Source organism: Megalops cyprinoides, chromosome 8 (genome assembly GCF_013368585.1).
Source record: "Megalops cyprinoides isolate fMegCyp1 chromosome 8, fMegCyp1.pri, whole genome shotgun sequence".
In the NCBI taxonomy this organism is placed as follows: Eukaryota; Metazoa; Chordata; class Actinopteri; order Elopiformes; family Megalopidae; genus Megalops; species Megalops cyprinoides.
The window spans coordinates 9,373,566-9,400,072 of NC_050590.1; the positions used below are offsets into that span (position 1 = coordinate 9,373,566).

At 43.5% G+C, this 26,507-nt stretch overlaps 1 protein-coding gene across 1 annotated transcript in view; it reads left to right on the plus strand.

Annotated features, from left to right (window-relative positions):
• Positions 1 to 26,507, plus strand: part of LOC118781827 (talin-2-like) — a 118,035-nt gene that overhangs the window by 60,478 nt on the left and 31,050 nt on the right. The window contains exons 7-27 of the mRNA XM_036534923.1: positions 2,369 to 2,511; positions 5,319 to 5,446; positions 5,959 to 6,022; positions 6,446 to 6,550; positions 8,152 to 8,307; positions 9,510 to 9,611; positions 9,858 to 9,934; positions 11,277 to 11,457; positions 12,225 to 12,338; positions 12,844 to 12,952; positions 14,024 to 14,232; positions 15,238 to 15,336; positions 15,818 to 15,985; positions 16,458 to 16,752; positions 19,315 to 19,481; positions 22,436 to 22,564; positions 24,360 to 24,473; positions 24,998 to 25,111; positions 25,360 to 25,494; positions 25,826 to 25,954; positions 26,250 to 26,352. Of these exons, the coding sequence (XP_036390816.1) occupies positions 2,369 to 2,511; positions 5,319 to 5,446; positions 5,959 to 6,022; positions 6,446 to 6,550; positions 8,152 to 8,307; positions 9,510 to 9,611; positions 9,858 to 9,934; positions 11,277 to 11,457; positions 12,225 to 12,338; positions 12,844 to 12,952; positions 14,024 to 14,232; positions 15,238 to 15,336; positions 15,818 to 15,985; positions 16,458 to 16,752; positions 19,315 to 19,481; positions 22,436 to 22,564; positions 24,360 to 24,473; positions 24,998 to 25,111; positions 25,360 to 25,494; positions 25,826 to 25,954; positions 26,250 to 26,352 (2,841 nt within the window). The remainder of the gene's footprint in view (positions 1 to 2,368; positions 2,512 to 5,318; positions 5,447 to 5,958; positions 6,023 to 6,445; positions 6,551 to 8,151; positions 8,308 to 9,509; positions 9,612 to 9,857; positions 9,935 to 11,276; positions 11,458 to 12,224; positions 12,339 to 12,843; positions 12,953 to 14,023; positions 14,233 to 15,237; positions 15,337 to 15,817; positions 15,986 to 16,457; positions 16,753 to 19,314; positions 19,482 to 22,435; positions 22,565 to 24,359; positions 24,474 to 24,997; positions 25,112 to 25,359; positions 25,495 to 25,825; positions 25,955 to 26,249; positions 26,353 to 26,507) is intronic.

Consider the following 26,507-nt stretch of genomic DNA (forward strand, 5'->3'; position numbering starts at 1 on the left):
CACCATACTTAGCAAAGAAATGAATGAAGGTATTGAAACATTTGCTGTTGTTTTTCAGGTGTATTAAATGCATTTTGCAGTGATTTATAGTTTTACTTCTCCATTGAGTAGTTTTTTGATTGGGAAGTTCCATAGTTCATAGGTCATTGGTTAGAGGTCTTTCAGCGTGAAGTGCTAGTGTGTCAAAGAATGGATATAACCCTGTTAGTGTATGAGAAAGAACATTCCCTGGGCCCATGGGACCAGCCCCCATAGATGGTATTCCAGGCTAACCACCTGTGATGGGCTGTGTATGCTCTCTCTGTCTAGCAGTCTTGAGCTTTCTGCCCTTCTTCCCCTCATATCTCTCTCTCTCTCTCTCTCTTTCTCTCTCTCTCTCGCTCTCTCGCTCCCTCTCTCGCGCTCGCTCTCGCTCTTGCTCTCGCTCTGGCTGTCTCTCTCAAATTCAAATGAGCATTACTGGCATGACAAACACAATGTCATTGTATTGCCAAAGCACATAATGATTCAGTGGTTTTCAGTATTTAATACAAGGATTAGACAAAAACACAAAATCCAAACAGTGATAACAAGAATGATAACATGATCATAATTTTTATTGTATTAACAGCAGTAGCAATAATAATGATAATGGTGAGTGCTTGTTGATATACCATTGCATTAGCTGAGAATGAAGAGAGGGTATGAATTTTAAGCCAAAAACCAAGCCAAGCCCAACTCAAACTTGAGCTCAGCCAGCATTCTTTATTTAGTTGCCTGACCCGAACCAGCCCACACTAGAAATTATTTAAAATGCACATACATGGTCCTGCCTGATTATCACTGTCAAGTGATACATATATATTTATGAAGAAGAGGGAATACTGTAGGGAAGTGGGAGAAAATATCTGCCTGCTACTTTCTGATATGAAAAGCACTGCTCTCAGGCTTCAGAAATGCTAGACCGAGTATGAACACAGTTACATTACCAGCTAGCTGGCTTGCCAGCGAAGCAGTAGACCTGCATAAAGCGGATAACTAGGTGAGGGAAAAGTCATCCACTCCAGAATGCAAACATGATGTCAACGTTAAAATTGTTAAGTAGCTCAGTCGGCGAGGTGGTCTACACCTTGGGTTCAAAACCCAGCTGTGTATTTCCCCGACAATGACCAGAAGCCCAGAGCGATGGAGCAAATTGACTTTGTTCTGCCAAGGATAGGAGGGGGCTACTGTACCAGGGTTTCCTCGTCTCACCTCCCCGAGACACCCTGCGATTTGTCAGGTTCCTCGCTGGGATGATGTCAGCAGAGTAGTACGTATCCTGCAGGGTGCCTCCCACTTCGCTGTGGTGGACCGCGTAACTTGTAGGGCAGAAATGGGCACTGGCTGAGTTTGAGTGTTTTGGAGGATTGCATTGGTTTCACTTCAGTGCTGCTGCAGCAGCGCCAAGGTTGTCGTAATGAGGTGAGCCAAATGTACAATTGGCAGTTCCAAACTGGATGGCTTAAAAGGGGAAAATATACAAGAAAGAGAAGAGATTTTTACTAGTAGGTGGTGGTGCAACCCACCCTTCCTTTAATGTCGACCCTCAGGCTAGCTGAGTTTGCTAACAGTATCAACTTGAGCAAACATCTAGTCTTGTTCACTACCACGATTAGCTTTCCCAATGAAAGCTTTTATTTAATTGCATCATCATCTATTTTACTTTCTAGCAGCATTGATAACATTCTGCTTTGGTTGTCTGTGCTTTTTTTTCCCCCTCCCACATCATGCACCACAGCAGCGTGATATGAAGGTTACATGATGGTACAAACTTTAGGGTCCACTTCATTAGGTGAAAAAGCGTTACTGTTTTACTTTAATGAGCAAGTATGTGTAGACCCTTAAAGAACCTAACAGAATACCCAACCAGGCTAGAGCCTGTGTGTTACACCTGTGTGTTACACCTGAGCCCCATCTCTAGCATTGAGTCCCATTGGGCTAAAGTTGGGTACCATTCCTCTGCCTTTGACACATTGCTGCATATGAGGCTGCTGATGAGGTGGCATGACTGGTTGCTTTTTTGTGCACTGATTTCTTTGAATTACGGGAGTTATAATTGATATTTATGAAAATATCTTTACCTTAGTTTCACAGTTTGTGGTCTTTTTCCCTTGTCCCTTCTCTCTCTCTCTCTCTCTCTCTCTCTCTCTCTCTCTCTCTCTCTCTCTCTCTGTCTCTGTCTCTGTCTCTGTCTCACTCACTCATGAACATGACCATAAAACATAAACATAGGTTAAACACTGTAATTGTGAAATGATAGACACAGTTATAATCATCAGCTCTATAAAATGAAAGTGTAAAACGTTATGTGTGACATGCCCTCTCTCCCTTTCTTCCTCTGTCTCAGTGAACTGGCTGGACCACAGTCGGACGTTTCGGGAGCAGGGTGTGGACGAGAGTGAGACTCTGCTGCTCCGGCGCAAGTTCTTCTACTCGGACCAGAACGTGGACTCCCGGGACCCAGTACAGCTCAATCTGCTCTATGTACAGGTCAGCCGACTGCTCTCCCCCTCACTCCACTTTCCAGGATACTCTAAAAGCTGCACCTGGGTTTAAAATGACATGAGCAACAGTGGGATATCTGTCGTATTGACCTTAATGGAACAGTCTTTTTGGTTCTGATTTGCGCAAATCCATTTTTTTCCGACGCTGAAACAACTTTCATTGTCTGTGAGGAGGTACTTCAATAATCAGGAGTCCCTAAGCTCCTCATCTTCAGTGTAATGAAAATGGTAAATGGCTGTGTTTGTGGTGAGGAGTGATTAACCACAAAGCTCACACACTGTTTGAGCCTGTACAGCAATCCAAGGTCTGAACATTTAATGATTTTTAAGTGGTTGCTTTTATCTTGCTTAGTGGGGTTTTTTGGTGCGATGTTCTCTTTTGCTTAGTTTGAGAAACCCTTCACTAATACAGTAATAAAGCTCTGCGATTCAGAGGACAGCGTATAAAGCTCTCCCTCTCTGGCTTTCTCAGTTGGCTGCATGCACCATACACCCCGTTCTCGTGATCACCTGCCATCAGTTCTGCAACACAGTGGCGGTTAGCATAGACCTCAAAACGCGAAAGCGGCTGAGCATGCACACATATGCCTTTGGAGGCATATGTGGGTGCAGCCATGTGGAGGCCATGCTTGCTGTACGAATCAACCTATATACACAAGAACACACAGGAACACACCCCCGCTCCTTGCGCACACACACACACATATGCACTTGCAAACGCATACACAGCCAGATACACAATTACTCACACAGGCAAGGAGTCGAGGGAGGAGCACAAAGACATGCAGCTGCTGCCTCTGGTTCGATCCCTTCCTGGGGCTCTCAGGGCCCAGAGTGTCACCGATCTGTCGCTTCTCTGAGCAGCCCTGATGTAACATGGAAGAATGGGGATGTTTTTCCACTTGTCAGAAATCTGCCAATAGACTGCACTCAGTCACTCTGTGCACATGCAGAACAGCGGGCTTTGATGTGTCTGCTGACACATGGGACATGCAGGCTGAATGGGAGCCCCTCTGTTCTGTAGTGTGGAGTGCAGTGTAGGAGTGTCAGCATGAATGGGCTGAACGGCCTTTATTCACTGAGCAGTTATCATGATGCTTGGGTTACATTCACAGAGACCGTGTGTGTGTGTGTGTGTGCGCGCGTGTGTGTGCGCGTGTGTGTGCGCGTGTGTGTGCGCGTGTGTGTGGGCGTGTGTGTGGGCGTGTGTGTGGGCGTGTGTGTGCGCGTGTGTGTGTGCGCGTGTGTGTGTGCGCGTGTGTGTGCTCGTGTGTGTGCTCGTGTGCGTGTGTATGTGCGTGTGTATGTGCGTGCATGTGTAGATTATGATCTCATTTCTGGAATTCCTGAGGGTCTCACAGAGGTTGTTTCTGTAGTGACAGAAATGAACTCACATGTTCATTATTGATGAGCTGCTTCCTTCAGCCACTCAAACACGCAGTTCTGCAGCCCATGGTGGCACCAGACTTTAGCAGCAACAGCAGCATTACTGTCATCATCATCATCATCTGAACGGAGCAGATCACAGACGCTTGGCAGTGGTTGGCAGTGGTGTTTAAATTTGTGTGTGTGTTTGTGTGTTTGTGTGTGTGCTTGTGTGTGTGCTTGTGTGTGTGCGTGTCTGCGTGCGTGTGTGTGTTTGTGTGTGTGTGTGCGTGTGTGTGTGCGTGTGTGTGCGTGTGTGTGTGTGTGTGTGTGTGTGTGTGTGTGTGTTTGTGTGTGTGCGTGTGTGTCTGCGTGCGTGTGCGTGTGTGCGTGCACGAGTGTGCATCTATGTTTCGGGATGGATGTGCCTCCATTCATTTTCCCACATGTGTAATATTTTTAATTGTTTGGTATTTATGCTTTTTTTATGAAGCTGTTACAGACAGTCTCAGTGGCATTACTGCACTCTTTCTCTGACCGCAGCAGTTTCTTCGCTAGCACAGTTGTGTCAGACGCACTGTCTAATTTTGCAGTTTGTACGTCCTACTAGGGAAAGGGTGAGGTTTTCTGAGCGCAGGAGAAGCAATGACATTATGTCCAAATGTGTGAAACACCTCCCTCAGGGGACCCTGCCAAGTCATTAGCTTCTTGTCCTGTCCTCTGAGGCCCTTATATCTGCCATTGCTCCTGTAAGGGCATATGCTGCCTCGGTGTATGACCCACTCTCTTCACTTGTTGTCCTGCTGAGATGGGAGGCCAGATAGCATCCATTTCAATTACTGCACTGTTCCCAGTGTTGTGTTGATGATTTAGGGTGTCACACAGGTGCAGTGCGCATACTGTAGGTGGTGTCATGTCTAGGCTCTTTGTGCTGGTGTAATGCACAGTATCATAGAAGTTTGCATGTGGTTGTATAACCAAAAATGTGCCACTACTGGATGACAGTCCAATGGGAGGTTTTTTTAAATTATGGTTTAGCAAGACATGCAGAGACTACAGTTTCATTAAATACAGAACAAAGATATTGACGCATCATTAAGGTTATCTATGTGTGCTAGCTTATTGTCTTTTGAAAATAATTTATCAAAACACTAGAGTAATTGCAGGTATTGAGCTGTCAAAATGAACCCATTTGCAGAGTAAATTGTTTGTCCAACAAGTGGCCTGATCCAGTTGTTCTGGATACTCATGTTGCTATTGTTTCATTTTAGAAGGTTGCGTGCTTTTGAAAAGTGTTAATATTCTCTATGAGTTGTACGGCACTGAGAGCAACCACCTCTTCTTTTTGTAATTTCTAAATATATGTGTATGACGCATGAGAGTAAAATGACAATAAACGATAATAATGTATGTATATACCCATATCAGGCCCGGGATGACATCCTGAATGGCTCCCACCCTGTGTCTTTCGATAAAGCCTGTGAGTTCGGAGGAATTCAGGCCCAGATCCAGTTCGGACCACATGTGGAACACAAACACAAGCCAGGATTTTTGGAGTAAGCCCCGCTTCATCATGTCTGACTAGCTGCAGTAGTAATCACAGGCCTTTTGTGTTTTGAGTATACATTGCTGTGCAGAGACATCTTTTCAGTCTTACTGCAATGTACTTTGTTCTTAATTGTGAAGTACTTAAGCAGTTTATTTATGCAGATGTCATGACTTTAGTGGTCAGTGAAATTAATACAATATGTTGTTTGTGAATTGAGGGAAATTGTGTACCAAAGCTAGACTGGGTCTGGCCCCACATGAGACAACATTACTTTTTTTTTTAATCCTAAGAGTTACAGAGCATTTTCATTTTTGTTTGATTAATAGTTCTTTGATCAGAAACATTTTTTCAGTAACTTTGATCACTGTTATTGGATACATAATTGTACTAAGAGAACCTGATTTCAGGTGTAAAAACATATCCTCAGGGTTGTTATTCTTCATGAAATATGAAGTGAAACATGCTTCCATATTGAGTACTGAGTGAATATTTCTGTACTGTGTGATTGATTTTTTTCAGCCTGAAGGAGTTTCTACCTAAAGAGTATATTAAGCAGAGAGGGGCTGAAAAGAAGATTTTTCAGGTATGGCTCTTCTCACATATTTTACAGTTGAGCTTTACATGTTGTATTGTGTGTGACTTGTAATGTCTCTGTTTGCCTCAAATCATTGCTGTGTCAGTGTTCTTCAGATTACCATGCCTTTGGCCTTTAGTTAAAAGAAAAAAAAACATTTGAATAAAAATAAGTGGTTAATTTTCACAATTAATAAATAACAATATACTATAAAACATTTATCCTTAAACATTACAGCTAAGTATATTTGCTTGTGTTGTACTCTACTTCACTTGTACGTCACTTTGGATAAAAGCGTCTGCCAAATGAATAAATGTTAAATGTAAATGTGTTATGATTTCAAAGTGTGGTAGCTTAGTGCATACGATCAGATCACTGTAATACAATTGTGTAGCAGACAGGGCTCAAAGCATGTGTTTCTGTATCTCACAGGAGCACAAAAGCTGCGGGGAAATGAACGAGATAGAAGCCAAAGTGAAATACGTGAAGTTGGCACGATCCCTCCGAACGTACGGTGTGTCCTTCTTCCTGGTCAAGGTAAGTCCCGATCGGGAGCAGATAGGCAGAGTAAGAAATGGGAAGCGTATTGGTATTCACGCAGTGAAAACACCCGCATCATTACAACCAGACAGATCGTAAAAGGTTTCAGATTGGCTTTCTGAGGGATCTGGAAGAGAAGAGATTCAGAAGAGCAGCATCAATATTTCACACGTCCCTACAACAACAGAGACAGAAACACAGATTATGTGAGAAGACATTTTATTTATTTATCTGTTTTAATTATAGCCATCGTTTGCAACTGTCAGATTCGCCTGTGTCAAAATCAGTCAGGTTGGAGGAGCCCACACTCATGCAAAGCCCTTCAGACATGAGAGGAATTTGAGCTTCATGTCGGGTGAGGAGAGAGGCCAAATGAAAGCCCCTGAAAGAAGTAAATTCCACCTGAGCAGTGAATTTAAGACCCACCAGATGTTCTAGAAATGTTTCTCTGGCCTACATGGTACTGCAGATAAAGAGCACATACCTGAGTCCTTCACTTCTGATGTTTAGGTCTTTTTTTTCCTGAGCACATTGTGAATTATAGCACAGTTTGAAACACCAATGAAGTGTTTAATTAATTACAACCAGCCGTGCAGCAGTTCATGTTGTTATTGCCTCTGCTCATTCAATTCAACCAGTGAAGGAATTAACTTGATTTATAACAGTGAACTTGATGAATGCAGATCTCATCAGAAGATGTCGAGTTAATAAATCGGTCATATTTTAGCCACACTGTAGCTATGCTAGCAGTAGCAACGTGCTGTGAATGCTCCCATTTTCCTCTCTTTCTTAAGCACTTTACTGTTTTCGCATTAATTGTTGCACAAATGTTATAACAAGGCCGAAGTGACCCAGTGTAATTTATGCCCCACAAAACCTCTGATTGAGCTGTGTAGATTAAACATAAATTTTACACTTGGAGCAGGTCTCATTAGCAGGGCAGTTACGCTTGAATAGTAATGAGCACTTTTCATACAATTATTCTTCCTCCGTGAGGGAACTGAACAATCCAGGAAGCTCTGTGGACAAAAAAAAAAAAATTTTTGTTTCCTTGTTCTGATCCACGCAGTTTACTTTCTCGAACCTGGAAAATAAAACAATGGCACCGAGCTGCAAGGCATCGTTGACCCTCCACCCCTCATACCCTCCCTCTTTCTGCCTCCTCATGCATGAGGAGCTCACAGGGTGTGAAAAGAGGCCGTGCACACACCCTCACGGGGAAGTAAAGTGTAATGATATTTTCAGAGGGCGGTTAGAGGTTAAACCTGTGTTTAGACAGAGTTTGACAGTTAGGAGACTAATAGTGTCCTCCGAACAGTACAGGCCGCTGAGAAGCCCTGCCTAGCCGGATATGAGAGTTGAAAAGTGGTGTTTCTCGTTCTGCACTGTAATAGGTGTGCTTAGTCCCAGGTTGTGGGGGGTCTGCATCACAGTAATGGTGTAGGAGTAGCTTATCTGAATGTTGTTACCATGCACAATAGACAGATGCAGTGTAATGTAGTTTAATGAGTTTATGCAAATGGAATGAGATTTGATTGTATTTTAAAGGCAATTTTTTCAGCTGTTTTTTTTTTCTTTATTTGTTTTTTCTTTCCCAGGAAAAAATGAAAAGCAAAAATAAGCTTGTCCCACGGTTGCTGGGTATTACCAAAGAGTCTGTGATGCGAGTGGATGAGAAGACCAAAGACGTGGTGCAGGAGTGGCCCCTGACCACAGTGAAGAGATGGGCTGCCTCGCCCAAGAGCTTCACCCTGGTAGGGCTCCACCTGCCTCCGTGCACCCACCCACTGAGTACATGCTGAAGGAGTCTGTTGAGCCACTGGACAACTGTACGGAACAAGAAGGAAACTTACTGTATACTTCTGCTCCGAGGTTTAATCCAGATTCAATCCACTTGCAACCTTTCTGCGGCAACCGGGGATGCGCAGCGCGGATCAGAATAAATATATATATGTAATATACATATACATATATATGCATATACATATGTATATGTATATGTAATATGTGTATATAATTAGTAATAATTAGTAATAATTTTCTGTTTAACACATGTGTGCACCAGAGTTATTAATGCATTTTTGTGCTTCATTTTACACTCATTGCCAGTTGCTGAGTGTTTTCTTATCTATTTTAGTGAAAGTGCTCACAAGTGGAAGTCTTTGTTTAATCATTGATAGGCAATGAGTGCCAATAAAGCAACCTTGTAGTAAACATGCCAGCTTTGATTTGAATGAAATATTTCTCCCCCATTGCAAAGAGCAAGGCTTTGAAGTTCTGATTTCTGGCTTTTTTCAGCCCTGTGGCTTCCTTTATATTTTATCTGATTTTTTTTTCTGCACTGTGAAATTTTCTTTTGAAAGAGAATGCAAAACTTGAAATGGCAAAGGGAGAATCTTGTTTTTTTTTTATGTTGGTGTTTTATTGCCGTAGAAAAGGTATGTTCTCCTCTCAGATGCACTTGCTTCACTGTAGACAATATACTGTGAGTTGGCGCTGCTTTAAAAAGAATGGATATTTCTGTGGCTAAATAGACTGTAACTAACAGTGGACTCATTTTTGTGAAGCTTTGGATTTCATTACTGGCCTATAACTTGCCTGTAGTCTAAAATTTCCAGCCAAAAGCTCTCCCCAAGTTCCTTCCATCTGTAAATACTGTTGGTAAATCCTCTGCAGTTTTATAGTCCTTTCTGGTGCAATGCGAAAAAAAGATCAAGAAGATGGAGCATCTTGACATCTTGAGGAGGTGTTCTGACTTGTGCTTCCCCAGGTCCTGTTTTTTTTTCTGGTGTGATGCTTTATGACTGATGCTTTTACTTGCCAGTGTGTAGTGACACCCCTGTTCTCTCTTCCATTGTGACACAGACTGAAGCGCAAGTTACCGAGACGCTCTTTATTAGAGCGTCTACCAAATGAACAAATAATAGCAATAATTTGTGAAATTTGCATCTTGCAGGATTTTGGTGAGTACCAGGAGAGCTACTACTCAGTCCAGACAACGGAAGGGGAGCAGATCTCACAGCTAATCGCAGGATACATCGATATCATCCTTAAAAAGGTGAGTGGGACCTCCTCTCTATGCTGGATGAATGCTCCACACTGAACCAGAGCAGACATCCATTTAACAAATGCACAATGAATACAGTATATTTGAATGAAAATGTCTTTTTTCACACAGGCAGGAAAATTCCATTTAAATCCCTTGTATAATGACATCAGTGAAAGGATTGAGAGTATTCTTCTGGGGAGTCAATTTTGAGTGAATTGTGTGGCTTACTGTATCTCACTACTTTTATTTCTACAGAAGCAAAGTAAGGATCGTTTTGGTTTAGAGGGTGACGAGGAATCCACCATGCTGGAGGAATCAGTCTCTCCAAAGAAGTATGTGTATTTACATTGTATGGTAGTAAAGTGTAAACTATGTTTGCAGTTATTAATGCTTAGTAAACCATTGATAACTCTGTTATACATGATAAAAATGTATTGCTTATGTTTTGTAAATGTATTATTAAGGAGGACACCATAGTTGCCATACAAAGAGAATTTCACACAAGGTTAGAGTATTCACAACACATTCAGATGGGCATACATACAGCAAGGCAACAGTTTGGTGTTTGTATTCTATGATGAGATTCCATCTAATGTCTCTCTGCAGAGAGAGACTGCAGCTCTGTCTCAAAAAGGAACTGCCTAAATTCAGGGCAAATGAATATGCATCTGAGGACTGGGGTTTTGCATATAATCATATTTGTGTGTGTTCATTTATACTCCAGGGGAATATGGAAATATGGCAGCATCATCTCACGGGGAAAAAAACTACTTTGACAGCCTTAATGATGTGTTTATGAGTGAACTTATCTGCTTGTAGCTGTGGCAAAATAACACAAGCCATTCTCCAGCCTACCCACTTTTCATAGTGAGCAAATATTAACTTTCTTTCCATCTCTGCTAAAATGCGCAGCCCAAGGAAAGACACCAATGTTATTACGACTTGGAAAAAATCCAAATCATTAGGCTCTAATGATCTAAAAATCCTCTTTTTTTCCTTTCAAGCCTTTTCTCTGTCCTCATTGGCTGTTGCCTCTCCTTGGGCCCCCTGGCAGCCAAACTACAATACACCAGGACTGCTTTCCTCTCCTGCAGTGCTTAGCAACATGTTGTTATTGGAAACCTGGAAACTGTGTGATAAATATCGGGTATCATAGCTGTGCTGTTTATGCGCTAATTTGCATGTCTTTGTCCTCAGTTTCAAACGAGAGCGCTGCCTTTCCTAGTCAGCCTTAATTAGCCAATCAAATATTCAAAACAGTGTTGTCTGGATTCAGTTCCAGTGGCAGGGCTTTGCCTCCTGTAATTTTGGGGGCATCAGTGTGTACAGGAAGAGGACAGCGTCACGGCAGCATGATTTCATATCTGTTGACACTGAAGTAATCGTAATTAAATCATAATGGATTTGTTCATTTCCGGAACTAGGGCGGTGTGTGAGATTATTCATTGATTGATGTCCCGCACATGCACACCACACACACACACACACACACACACACACACACACACCACACACAACACACACATGCACACACCACACACAACACACACACAACACACACACAACACACACACACAACACACACACAACACACACACAACACACACACACAACCACACACAACACACACACAACACACACACACACACATATACTCTCCTCTCTTTTCTGCAGGTCCACCATTCTGCAGCAGCAGTTTAACCGTGTGGGTCGCGTGGAACACGGCTCCGTGGCGCTGCCCGCTGTCATGCGATCGGGCTCTGTTGGGCCAGAGTCCTTCAATACGGGCACCATGCCCTCTGCCCAGCAGCAGGTCACCATGGGCCAGATGCATCGTGGACACATGCCCCCGCTGGTGAGCTCAAAACGACATCTGAGAGAGCGCTGTCCCTGTGCAGGAACAACAGTTGTTCTGTTAGGAAATAAACCCACACAATCCATAACAACATTTTTCCCTGGGGCTTATTTTCATATAATTTATCAAGTATTAATTAAACGTAGCAATTAGTCTCCAGTTCTACTTTGATGGAGGGAGCAGCATTATGTGTGCTTTGATAGAGAGAGGTTCTGGATGAATTTACCTATGACTAAGACAGGCCTTTGAAAGCAGGTGTGTCAGATGTCCCCTTTAACAGAACTCAGACTGTTTTGTTCATTCTACCTGGAGGTTCACAATCATTTGTTTTGTGGAAGATGGAAACTGCTGTGCCTTATTGCAGAATTATTCTGTGTGTGTGCATGTGTGTGTGTGTGTGTGTGTGTGTGCACGTATGTGTGTGTGTGTCTGTGTGTCTGTGTGTGTGTGTGTGCACGTATGTGTGTGTGTGTCTGTGTGTGTGTGTGTGCACGTATGTGTGTGTGTGTGTGTGTGTGTGATGTGTGTGAGAGTGTGTGTGTGTGTGAGACTGCCGTAGATGTTGTGCCCTTCGATTCACTCTCTTTCTCTCCTGCTCTCTCACTCTCTTTCCCTCCCTCCTGTGGTCTCCCTCTCTCACTCCATCTGTCCAACCCTTGCTCTTTCTCTCTCTTCTTCCCATCTCCCTCCTTCCCTCTCTGCCTCCCTCCTCACTCGCTCTCTCTATTTCTCTACCTTTACCCCCCCTCACTCACTCTGTGTCTCAGAGCTCAGCCCAGCAGGCTCTTATGGGCACCATTAACACCAGTATGCAGGCTGTGCAGCAGGCGCAGGCAGACCTCGGTGAAGTGGACACCCTGCCCCCTCTGGGACAGGACATGGTGCGTACAGCAAGTGCCCTTACAAAGCACTCACCAGTGACCATATGTACACATCCACTGACCATTCCAGGCTCACGAAGTTCACGCACAGATTTCAGATTTCACTGATTCAAATATTTTTACGTCCTCAAAGTAACTGTTCTACGTCTGGAAAGTTTCTTTACTTTTCAGATATCGTTAAAAATTTAATTTGTGTTTAAATGTTGTTTATTCGTCTGTATCAGTTAGCATCAAAACATCAACAGCAAATTACCAGCTGCTTAAGCTCAGAGTAAAATTGTGTATGTGTTTGTGTGTGCGTGCGCATATGTGTGAGAGAGAGAGAGAGTGAGTTTGTGTGTCTGTGTGTGTCAATGTGTGTCGTGAAAACTGGTTTCTCAGTGATGGAACATTGTCTGCACACGGTAGATTATAAAACAGGGGCATAATAAAATGTATTATGATATATAATTAAGGGGTCACCACTGTGAAGGTCAGCATGTATATAGGCTCTCTCTTTCAACAGGCATCCAGGGTTTGGATCCAGAACAAAGTGGACGAGTCCAAGCACGAAATTCACTCCCAGGTGGATGCTATCACTGCGGGAACAGCATCTGTTGTCAATCTCACTGCAGGTGCACTTCTCTGGGACATCAAGACTGCCAGTCAGTCGAGGGTTTATAGTGTTTAGCCGTTTGCTTTATCAGGCTTTCATTTTTTTTGTGATAACGATGTAATGTATTTTCCACAGACAGTTAAAACACTTATACAAGCAAGCTCGTCCCTGTCTTGAAAGCCCGTTTTTCTGAAAGTTGTCTGAAATGAATCTTACACTGTTCTTCATTCCGCAGCCCTCTCATTGTATAGGAAACTATTGTTTGAGCAGAGAAAAGAGAGCAAATGGAATTGTAGCAGAACCAGCAAATAGACTTTTCTAGTACATTCGGTGTCATCACTTTTTAGAATCTTGTACAGAGTACATAATAGTCCTAGTAAATTTTTTTTAATAGCTCTGGTTTCTCTTTTAAAAGCATCCCTTTGATCCTAATGACTGTTTCCATCGATGAATTTGATGAATATTCAGCTTTTTGTGTTGGAGCTGGACTGGCTGGCAGTTGAGTCCAGTTTAGCTAGCATGGTGCCATCCAGAAAGCAGCCAGAAATTAATCACTTCTCAGCCATCTGTTTGATGCCATGGAGAGCCTGTAGCTATGCTATTATAGTCCAACAGAAACCTAATTCTCCCCCAAAGTTGCTACTGTCCTGTCTTTGCCTTGGGTCACCCCACTTTGAAAATGTGGTGAGAGGCAGCTGCAGAGTACCGCCCCGGGGTAGGTAAGATAGGGATACAAACTGGAGAAGCATGAGAAGTTCTATGCTGCTTATGAAAACAGTTTTCTTTTCTGAGCGACCCTTGTTGCCAGCTGTTGCAACAAGTTGTCCGACGTCGTAATGGGACTCTAAAGTTCTACATGAAAACAATTTACACATAATGCTGGCTCTTTTGCCATCTGCCATTCTGGTGATTTTTGTGTGCTATGTCCACCGCAAAATGAAAAGGGCCGCAATCGTTTCCTGCCGTTTTGATATTTTTCAGGTCATTCACCCTGGTATATGAACCTTTCTTTAGTCTGCATCAACAAAAATACAGTCAGGGGTCCAAAGCTTTGTAGAAGGTGTTAACTAGGTCTGATCTCCGTCACCAGGTGACCCAACAGACACCGACTACACTGCAGTGGGTTGTGCCATCTCCACCATCTCCTCTAACCTGACGGAGATGTCCAAGGGCGTGAAGCTGCTCGCGGCGCTGGTGGAGGACGATGTGGGCAGCGGGCAGGACCTCATGCGGGCCGCCAGGACCCTGGCAGGGGCCGTGTCCGACCTTCTGAAAGCTGTGGAGCCTGCTTCTGGTGAGGTGAGAGACCGGTGTGACCCCTTGCCTTAAAAGCCTGGTAACCCTGCGCACAAACCTCCTGCCTCCTGTATTTCTCAGAATACAGGTCGGCGGCATGTCCGAATTCTCAATTACATACTTGATTTCATTCGCTAACGAAGCAGCAGAGAGCAGGTTGTGCAATAAATCTGCAGAGGAATTGATGAGAGCAGATGGCACTTGGCTGCCCTGCCTTTCAGGCATCAGGAACGAACCCAGTTTTGGGGCCTCTTATTTATCCACTCATTTTTTAAGAGGTATTACTGCATAGCACTTATCCTAGGAACACAGGCATTTTATTAAATTAGCGTTTTTTCTGGAAAGGGGTATTGCGCCTGTGAGTGTGTCTTCTGTGTCTTGCATGTCTATTACCCCTGGAGGAAATGCCTCTGAACTTAGCAAAGCGACACAGCTCCTTCTCTTGATTTGTTAATGCGTTCTTGGCAAAAGTTGCGATTTCGGTTTTTCCCAAAGGAAGTCTTCAACTTCAAGTACTTCTGTACAGTTAAATTATCCCAGATTATTTTAATGGCAGCCTCAAAGTAATGCAATAAATTGCACTAAATTGTGACTATTTGGCAGTGTAGAATAATGGCTACTGACCTTGTAACTAGAAGGTTGAGGTGTTGAGTCCCAGTGCTGGCACTGTTGTTGCACCCTCGAGCAAAGCGAGCTGAACTGTTTCAGTACACTTCCAGCTGTATAAATGGAAAACATGAAAAATGCAAACTCCGTGTGTTGCCCTGGGTGAATGCATCTGACATGTACAATAAAAGGAACAATAATAGTTTACATACCCACCTACATATCCAGCTCAGTATATGACATTTTTTGCCCGTTTCTGCAGTATGTTCAGTCCATTCGTGCTTATACCAATGTGAATGTCAGAAGCTGTGGCTCAGGGGTGATCTGCAGCCTGTACAAGATGGAAGGGAACAGTCTGGCATTTCGCCCCGGTAAAGTAACGGCATTGATATCCCTCTGCAGCCTCGGCAGACGGTGCTAACTGCCGCGGGCAGTATCGGTCAGGCCAGCGGAGACCTGCTTCGGCAAATTGGGGAGAGCGAGACCGACGAGCGATTCCAGGTATGCTGTGTTTTGCTGGAATACACCTACAATGAAAAGCGTGAAAGGCCCTTATTACACATTGCAATTACATTGCAGTGGTTTATTACCAGATTTATTGTGGACTTAGAAGTACTGATGTTTTCTGATGTCATCTGTTGATTTATGATGATTAAGTGCATGTGTTTTGCACTTGTATAAACTGAGTATGGCAAACCCTGTCCTGTAAGCCTGGATTCTGAACCATCTCCTGTCAATGAAGCAAGCCAGGCTTTCTAACAGCAAGAGCTTTTCCTTGTCATAAATGGGGAAATACAAAACCCTCCTTTTTCCCAAAAACAGCTCTTTGATTGCTTAAAGATGTGAAGAATCAAGGTAAAAATGTTTTTTTTTTGAGTTTTTGTGAGTTTTTCGGTATGCAGCCTGTGCATGGTGTTCAGAAAATGTTGCAAAAGCCAGACAGCCTAAAACAGAGTGTGCCCTTTTTTCTTGTGTGTTGCAGGACGTTCTGATGAACCTGGCCAAAGCAGTGGCCAACGCAGCTGCCATGCTGGTCCTGAAGGCCAAGAACGTGGCACAGGTGGCAGAGGACACGGTGCTGCAGAACAGGGTCATCGCGGCCGCCACTCAGTGTGCCCTCTCGACCTCACAGCTGGTGGCCTGTGCCAAGGTACACAGTTCTCGGGGCCGCAGCCTCGGCACGTAACCTTGGCACGGGCGAGGCGTGTCAGCACTACTGGATAGAGTAGAAATGGGTGATATGAATCACTCTTATGCGTAATCAACGGCGTTTTCCATGGTAGTTTGACATTTGAAGAGGTGAGAGGATTTGAGCCATACAAGCTAACATGAAGGTATATACTAAGGCCCAGTGCATTGTGGGATGTGAGCAGTAATGAAGGTATAGGCTAAGGCCCAGTGCATTGTGGGATATGTGCAGTAATGAAGGTATAGGCTAAGGCCCAGTGCATTGTGGGATGTGAGCAGTAATGAAGGTATAGGCTAAGGTCCAGTGCATTGTGGGATGTGAGCAGTAATGAAGGTATAGGCTAAGGCCCAGTGCATTGTGGGATGTGAGCAGTAAGATGTGTTTCCCTCTGCATTGTGGAATGAAACTATATGGCTCTGGTGTGGCCCTACAGGTGGTGAGCCCCACCATCAGCTCACCTGTGTGCCAGGAGCAGCTGGTGGAGGCAGGGAAGCTGGTGGACCGCTCGGTGGAGGGCTGTGTGAAGGCCTGCCACTCGGCCACCGACGACGGTGAGCTGCTGAGGCAGGTGAGCGCAGCCGCTAGCGTGGTCAGCCAGGCACTCAGCGACCTGCTGCAGCACGTCCGCCACTACGCCAGCCGCGGGGAGCCCATCGGCCGCTACGACCAGGCCACCGACACCATCATGACTGTCACAGAGAACATCTTCAGCTCCATGGGCGACGCTGGTGAGTGTGGAATCCAGAACAGGGTGGGACAGTGGGTCACCGCAGGGGCAGGAGTGGGGGAGTTGGCCTCATTTTTGGGGTCACAGTCCTCACTACTCTGATGCAGGTTCAGTCTCAGATGCAAACCTATATTTGACTGATGCCCACTACTGTCATTCACTGCATGTCACCTTGGTGCTAGATATGAAGATACAGCAGAAACTGGGTTAGCGTGTAGAGCTTAATATCCTTATATTAAAAAAAGCTCATTCAAATGTTCATTTTTACTTGCTACTTGTTTGTTTTCTATGGGTACATGTATATATCAATAGAGACTCAGATTGACCTGATACAGCATTACATTGTGCTCATGGTGTTCTGAATGTATTATAAATTGTAATCAACATAGCTGCGAAGCATTAAAGCATTACTGACAACTAAAGATGGCTTTTCGCTGAATTTGACACAAACTCAGCAAATGAACAACTTATATACTGTATCTATTTACATACAGCTAGCTAATGTCAGCAATTTGGAAGTTTTTGTCTGAAGTGAAAGAAAGCAGCAAACAAACTTCAGATTGCAGATTTCTGCATTGCAAAAGTCTCCTGTGGAGGAGAGAGCTTGAGTTTAAATTAAATACAGCAAATGTGATTAGCCACCTGAAGGTACATTACCCACCGAGCACCTTGCCTTGTTTAAAAAAGCACAGTGGTCCTGTGCACAGACGAAGCATGCTGCAGCATGGTAATTCGTGCAGCAATCATTGCAGCACTATCAGAAATGAGACCATGACATCTCAACTGAAATAACTTGACAAGTTCTGTAATTTATTGCATTGAGTGAACAGAGTTATGGAATACATTGAACCACATCATACTCTGCAGCAGGCAGAACACTCAGAACACTCTTCCGGAACACTGCTGCATCATCTCTCTGCACATCCTCTCACTCAAAGATAATTTTTTCAGAAGTGAGCTTTTGCGTAAGATATTTGTTGCTCTGATGTGTCTGTTATGTCCATGTTAGTTTTCACTGCACGGTTGACTGAAGTTGGATTTAAAATTGCAAAAGGAAGTTTCACATGCCAAATATTGCGGCTCGCATACATCCTTGGTTGTTTTATTTGTCCATTCCATGGTTGCTATGTGGAAAACCACGTGTTGGAATTACCTGTGTATGTAATCGACATGTGCTTACATGTGACAGAAGCATCTAAATACTGAATTGCAAAGAGAAACTCACAAAATAACTAAGTTTGATAATATGATGTGGATGCTTTAAATATAATGCATTAGTTTGCTCAGTATTATTGTTTTATGTTAGATTAGTGTAATTTTGCTTATGTTTGGTATATGTTTGCATACACTGTACCAGTTGATCAACTGTTATGAACTAGCTGTAAATAATTATACAGATTTCATTTGAGGCTTACTTAAAAATATTCTTCATAATGTCTTTGTTACAATGGTCCTGTTTTGTCTACTGCCATCTACTATGCAGGTGACTGTGTCACTTAAAAGAAAAAGAGGCGTGTGTATTTTCCCGGTACTGTCACAAGAAACAAACTTCCTGAAATACTGCTTTTGGCTTCAGAATCACCAGATATGGTTGAGCAAATATCAGATGTCAGTATCAGCCCAAGAAATTGCTGTCAGTGCACCCCTAATTTTTACTTGCAACAGTATCTGCCTGGCTTGGTACCCTGCCACGGTTATTTGTCTTCAGCACTGCAGGAGTTGTCAGATAGCTGTTGTTTTCATTTGTTTTTTTGACTGAGAGTGTTCCAAGATATTTTGGGGTTTTACATTGTTACTAAATGAACATCAGGCATTTCATTGTTGAAACATTATGAAAGGCTGAAGCAGTTGTTATGATGCTGTTCTGCGGCTGAAGAATTCAATGTGGGTTACAGTGGTGGTGCTTTGAAAAGTGTCTCATCTGAAACTGCCACAAGAGCATGTAAACTGGTCTCAATCACAGTCAGCCCCCCTTTGAAATTGAAACAAAACATTGTCATGAACATTCATTCTGTTCTTAAAAAGAGACATGAAAATGAACATAATAGTAATAGTAAAATTAATTGTTTTCTTTCCACTGACGCTCATTTTTCATTTCAATTTATTTCTGCAGTTTGCACAGTTTGTAGATCGAAAGGAGCGAAAGAATGTCTTCCCTTAGATAAGCCCCTCAGTGGAATTGTTCCACGCTGTGTGTAGGTGTTCAGGACATGCAAAGAGGTTTTTATAGAAGAATGTGGGCGCTTACCCAACTCAGAAGTGTGCGCTTGCCTGGGGAGTAACGTAAACTGCAGGTCGTTTTTGGTCGGTCTTTTTGATTCGCGCCCCAGTATAAGAATAGATGGCTGAGTGCTTGATTCTAAATCAGTTCTGGGGAGGTGTTTGCTGCTTCTCCAAAGTGGAGGAATGCAGGGGGTAGATGCCAAGCACTTTTTTTTTTTTTTTTTAAAGAAGTGTGAATAATAGTGAAGAATTAGTGAGCACAGTGGTTATCAGTTGTTTTTACTATCCTGTCAGGTTGTTGATGTTGTGTTGCTCATCTCGGTTTCTCTGTCCCGTGTAGGGGAGATGGTCCGGCAGGCCAGGGTACTGGCACAGGCCACCTCTGACCTGGTGAACGCCATGAGATCCGATGCTGAGGCGGAAATTGACGTGGACAACTCCAAGAAGCTGCTCGCCGCAGCTAAACTGCTAGCTGATGCCACGGCCAGGATGGTCGAGGCTGCAAAGGTACAAAGAGCAAATGATCTCTGGGCATCGCCGTGATGAGTAATTCAGTTCACGGCAGACAGCTGTTGTTTGGCACACAGAGCAAATAGCTTGAATAACATGTTTTGGAAAACCGTTATACGTATATCCAGCGCTATTAAGTATTTATAGTCTGCCAGTCAAAAAATAAAAACAATATACATTTTGCATGTGCAATATAATTTTGGTTAGTCACATTTTCTTTCCCTCTGAAGTTCGGCAGTTCTGAAGTTTGAGAGGGTTTTCTGTACGTTCACACAATTCCTATGGAAGCAGAGCATTGAACTGCCTGACAGATGCTGAAACTGAAAAGCATCTGTGTTTGTATTTTCTCGATGTGTGCACTGGGAAAGAGAGGTGAGACTACACCCCAGACAGAAAGGCATGTCCGAGGGACTGGTGTGGAGTAGAGCCGCCGGTTTCGACTGAGTTAACATGTAACCGCTGTGGACCACATGTGATCACGGTCCGGAGCTGTCCGAGGTTGGAACTGTTCGTCTGACCTGGTTCTTACTGACTTCGTTATCAACACTGATGGCCACTCAAGCAATCTGCCCTGACAACTGAGGTGAAAGAGCAACTGCTGTCAGTCAGACACAGGAAGCACGTTGTCATGGGTGTAAAAATGATGTGATTGAAAATGAGGAGGTGATACCGATTTGCCTTTTCCTCTGCCTAGAATCAGTCGAAATGCTGTCAAAAGTAGTAATTACTCTAGTAACTGCCATACGCATTATTTCAGAAAATCCTGTTATGCTATTATTTGCAGTAGAATCAGTTTTTAAATAAAGATATGAAATGTGTTTGTTTGTGTTTGTGTAAGGATTTAGTGATGTAGTTCATAGGAATGAATTGAATTTAAAACAGTTAAACCTTCAGCTTTTACAAACTGAAGATTCATTTTTGCATCCCATTTCTTTGGTAGTGTATTGTTAGCCATACAAATATTCTAAATCATCTCTTAGCATTGTATTGTATAAATAATGAAAGCATTAATAATTTGAAATATCCAGGCAAATGAAACGATAACCAATGGTGTGTTGTGTGCTTTTGATCTGTGACATACTAATCACGATATCGCTGCCTTCATCAAGGGAATGTGGGAATGCTGCCTTGATTGTTTCCTTGGCAACTGTCAAAAAGCAGACAGCACTCTATGCCTCTTTGAGTGTAACGCACATTGTTGGGGAAAAAAGTGCACTTCAAAATGCTGAGACTGTGTGTGTGCGTGCATGAGCGCATGTGTATGTGTGTGCATGTCTGTGTGTGTGTGTGTTGAGAACAGTTTGTATTTCTTAACTGTATCGTGCAAGAGAAGGCAAGCGTTTTATTTTCTGTGCTGTGAGAAAACTGGCTGGAATCTTTGCATCCTGGGGGTTCCCAGTCGAGGGCTGTTTTATGTGGGGAAAACACAGTGCTAATTATCTGATTAATGTCATCAGAGAATGGCAGCGATTTCTCTTTAGCCGTCTAGTCACATCTCATTCTATTAAACTTCAGATTGCCATTGCAGCTCCTGTCCTCTCCTGCTCATTCAATTCTGTTTTCCCCTCTAGCACCTTTGTTTCCAAATCTACAGTCCCTGCGCTGGGAAAATGTAGTGTCAGTCACTTAAAGTGAGATGAATGTACAAGCAATTGTGCAAACCTTTGTGACACATTTTCTGTGTACTGTGCAAATAATTGCTTCAACGCAGTGCTAACCTGTGTCACTAAGATGACATGATGACCCACCAAGAAAATACTGTGTAATTAATGACTTATTGGAATTTATAGTCAGGAAAAAAAAATATTTTTTATTATATATTATATAATATATTATTACATTATATTATATTATATTATGTTATATTCTATTATATTATATATTATATTATATATATGTTAGTTATATCGTTATTATGCACCTTTAACATGAAGAACTGTCCTTGAACAAACCGACCCTAATCAGTTAGTGGAGAGCTTTTGACTGCTTTAGACTGCTTTTGTTTGAATCTGTGATGGAGCCCTTAGCATCGCCTTTACTCCCAAAAAAATGCCTTTATCATGTATTTACTCAGGTTAGTATGCCGCTTATGTGCAAAGCTTATAGTATTGTCCTCTGTTTCTTTGAACCAAAAAGTGCCCTAGCCACACCCTGGAGTGGTGCAACCCAATATGCATTCTAGAGCAATTTAAAAGGCCAACAGTCTCATTACCAGAAGTAGTAGCTCAATTGATGTAATTGAGGCTGTAGTTGTTCGAAGGAACTGGTTGGTTAGAGAGGAAACATCCCCTACAGCTGTCCTCTTGGATGCATCTGCTTTAAACAGGCCATAGAATGTGATTCTCCCCGGTTCATATGCATACTGTGGCAAACTCTGTAAGGTGCTCCAAGAGTGTTGTTGAAGCGTCATTTCATGATGATGCTGCTTTGCAGTGTCTGGGTATAATTTGGTATTCCGCTTTGCTTTTAATGTATGTGGAAAAAGAATAATAGCCGGATATTAAATGCACTCATTAACATTTGTTTATTATATTCATCACCCAGAAGGGGTAGAGGTAATGGATTCATACTGAATTCTTCTCTCTCTCTGTTTTTACTTTATAATATCGGGGTTGCATTGCCACCGAGATACTCAGCTGCCAGTTAATTAAGTAAATGGGACCAGGCTTAGCCTAAATCCATACCCTTGAAAAAAATAAGAAAAAAAAATGGGAAGGGGAGCTTATAGGTGACTTGGTTGAGGCGTAGTGACTTAGTGAGAGCTCGGGAGGATCTTGTAGATGTAGATCTCACTGACAGAAGGAAAAAGAGAAGAACAGAACATGACGGAAGACATGTCTCTACATGAGTAACGCATACAACCACGATGGGTTCAGTTCAGACTGGATGGTGCCACCAGTTGAGTGGACTGATGGACAGAGGATCTGTCTGTCTGTGTGTCCGTCCACTAGGGGGCCGCAGCATACCCGGAGAATGAGGACCAGCAGCAAAGGCTGAGGGAGGCGGCGGAGGGGCTGCGTGTCGCCACCAACGCTGCAGCTCAGAACGCTATCAAGAAGAAGCTCATCAACAGGTTAGAGGTGAGTGGCGACCCCCTGCAGCCGGCATGTGGGCGTGTTAAACCAGAATACAAGGTGAAACTGTCGACAATCGCAGATTCCGCCTTAAAGATCTGCCGTCTGGAAATATTAAAAATGTTGGAAATGATCAATTAATAATTGAGGTTGATATGAATTTTCTGAGAAGTGTTGGTATTGTGATGAAACGTTAACTCTGTTGTTTACATTTATATTTGTTGTCATTTGTGTTTATTTAGCGGGCATACTTTTTTGCAGAGAAATTGCAAAGGGGCAAGCAAAGAGCGGATGAGTGCAATGATAGACATCAGTACTCACAAAACATGTCAGACGACATTCAAATAGAAATTCCCAAGCATGGCACAGTACTTCAATAACTTCAAGTGCCTTGATGGAAATGCAGACTAAACGAAGTAGTATAATAATCAAAAATGTCAGTACTCTATTATTTCTATAAATCCTAATGTGATGTACAGAGAAGCAAGCCTTAAGTGCTACAGTAATGAGTGAGCCTGAATTGCTGTCTGTACAGGTGAGTCATCTGTCTGCAGCTCTGTCGTCCTGACCATCGCGGGAAGCTTCTTCCAACTCAGAGGGGCCAAAACGGACCATAGGCGGGCTGTGTAGCCCCACAGGGGATTTTCAGGCTGCCCAAGGATGCAGAGGAGATTGGTCTGGCCCTTTTGCTGTGAATTAGTGTTCAGTTGGGGCAGGTGTAGATTGGTATAGCAGTGCCTCCTGGGTTTAGCTCCAGCAGCAGAATATCTCTGCTGGACAGGAGAGATGTTGCTTTAGTTCTCTGCTGTCATCACCACACTGACCAGACGAAAGCATTGATCACTAAAGCGCCATGCTTCCACTCTCCCAGCTGAGCAGCTACAACTGTATCTCACCTCAAGCAGTGTGTATGCGGGTGGCTCCTCAATGTTTTGGGAGATATGTACCTACAAACCTTTAATCAGGGGCCAGTTATGTGGCAGACTGGAACAATGGCTGTACTTTGTTCGCTCTGACTCATGTGCATGATCTGCCAAAGCCTTAGAATTCCATCCTCACCTAGACTTACCTCCACCCTTGTCATGTGTTCAGTCTAGCACTGCTGTAATGGGTATGTCTCAAAGCAGTACATAATGTATTGTTTATAGTCTCCTCCTAAGTAGGAGGAGAGAGGAATGTGCTTTGTCCCTCAGTTCTCCTGTCAGGAGATCTCTGCCAGGGTACCGCAACGTGTATTGCTTCTTCGGTTCAGAGATATTTCTGCTATTGTAGTTTTTTTTTCCTCCACATCCTGTCCGTCCATAGAACACGGAATGTCTTTTTCACTTCTAAAGAATGTTGTTGGTCAGTCGATAAAAATGGAATTGGGGGAGGTTGGTGGTGGGTTTATGCTCAATAGGGTGTATATACTTCTCTTTTTTTCTTGTGATTAATGGTCAAAGTTCAGCAGCAACCATGTTTGGTACTACTTGTAGAACAAGGTCTTTTCTGGTCTCTTGACTTTATTAACAATTCAGGAATGCGCACAAACCTCCTCTAATTCCTGAAAATTTTATTTTCCCAGTAGGATTCAAAAAAGAATACTTGGGCTTTGTGACTGTTCTCACGAACCCTTCTGAAGGCACCATCCAGCCATCTAACAAGGCAGCGCGGTTCAGATCATAGAGCCGTTCTTTGTCCCTCTATCCCCAGAGCTTGTGCGAACCGCAGCCTCAGAAAGCTCTGTCTGTTCATTCATTCCTGCTCTGTGATCCATCGATTCGCTGAGAGCCTGATGTTGTTGTTTGTTCACTCTCCTAAGAACGCCGCCAAGCAGGCTGCAGCCGCAACCACACAGACCATCGCTGCTTCCCAAAACGCTGCTGCCTCCAACAAGAACACCGCCGCTCACCAGCAGCTGGTGCAAAGCTGTAAGGTAAAGTCCTGTGGAGTGAACTTATGAGCAGCTGTTAAAAGTGATTGGCTGTGGGTTTAGAAAACGGCCCTCAAAAGAGTGGAGTCACACACTGATTCACTGTCTGAGCAAGTGAGATTGTGTCCTAGTAATGTTCTGCCACTGGAGGCACTAGTGTGCCAAAGTCCAATAGAGCAGTCCAAATTAATATAAAATGCCTGTTTTTTTTTTTTCTTTTTTTTTGGGGGGGGGGGGTGTGATGAGGGGGCTGACCAGAGGACCAGTGTTGATTTTAGAAACATTTCTATGAAAGATTTACTTTCATCTTCTGAAATATTTATAATGAACCGTGTGGGAATGACCTTTTAACTTGCCACAATACCACAACAGTGGTGTCGTACGCCTGCTGGGTAGTTCATTTCGGATCATATTTCTGACGCATTTCTGCCAGTGTTGGGGGAAGTTTTGGTGGCACCAGTGTTGTGTGGCGTTAAACATTGCATGGATGGTGTGGGTGTGTCTGTTTGTCTGTTGTTTGCCTGCAGGCAGTGGCAGACCACATTCCTCAGCTGGTTCAGGGAGTGCGGGGCAGCCAAGCCCAGCCAGAGGACCTCAGTTGCCAGCTCACACTCATCATCGCTAGCCAAAACTTTCTCCAGGTACCAGCACAGCCCACACACAAAGGAAGTACAAATTATTCCCAATCAGCTCTTGTCATTATGCCCAAAATCTACTGAGGGCGTACAATGAGCACATGTGGTTTTATTTCAAATCCATAAACATGATCTGAGTATATTTACATGCATTTTTATATGTGCTTAAATCCTCCCTAGTGATTGATATCATTTAAGAAATGTGTTATTATGTGTTATTGTGTTATTATTTTTTTTTAAATATTCTTCCATAGCCCGGAAGTAAAATGGTGACGTCCGCAAAATCGGCAGTTCCCACGGTGGCCGACCAGGCAGCGGCTATGCAGCTAGGCCAGTGTGCCAAGAACCTGGCCACCAGTCTGGCAGAGCTGCGGACAGCAACACAGAAGGTATTTGGACCTCCTCAACGGGCTGGCAGGGGCACTGCCCGAGGCCAGCTTGGTTTGCGTTGCATTTCACACTGCGGAGCTTTCATGCATTCTGACACCCGCTGGTAAACACAGCTGCTCTTCAAGGAGTGGGAGCCCAGTTTGGTGAGGACTGGTGGCTTTGGTTGAAATAACGGACACCATAGCCAAACAATGTGGCACTTTGTTGTTGTTGTATTTTTCAGCTGCCCGTATTAGTCATTGTGGAAGCTAGAGTATATAGTTCAAACCGCCTCTGACAGCCCTGCTCATGGAGGTAACAGAGTGTGTGTTACTTGTTTTTGCTCTGTAGGCCCACGAAGCTTGCGGCCCAATGGAAATAGACTCAGCTCTCACTTCAGTCCAAACACTGAAGAATGAACTCCAAGATGCCAAGATGGCTGCCTCTGAAGGGCAGCTGAAACCTCTGCCTGGAGAATCGGTTTGTACTCATTCAGAGGGTCTATGGAACACTATTGTAAAATAGATGAATTGAACCAAGAATGGTTGGTCGTTGAAAGTCTGATGGGAAAACTCAATTTATGTATAGTTAAAATGAGAAAGAAAATGCGTTTTATGATAAATCGACATCGCCTCATAGCTTATTGTCTTCATTTTAAATGGGTTTGTATTATATGTGTCATTGATGCAAGTAATTACTATCGATTACTTCCTACAGCACAAGGCCATAGCCATTTATAACAGGTTGATGTTGTACTCCCGTCTCTGCTGTGCAGCTGGAGAAGTGTGCCCAGGACCTGGGGAGCACCTCCAAGGCTGTGGGCTCCTCTATGGCTCAGCTACTCACCTGTGCTGCGCAGGGCAATGAGCACTACACAGGTACTATACTGCACAGGACACTACAGGTTTGAAACTGTGCTGTCCAAGGTATCTGGCACCAAGGTATAGAAGGTGTTTTCTGTAAACAGTGACTTTAGAATCAGTGATCAGGAGACCCTGCTCTTGTCTTGAATTCAGGTGTTTCACATACAGTA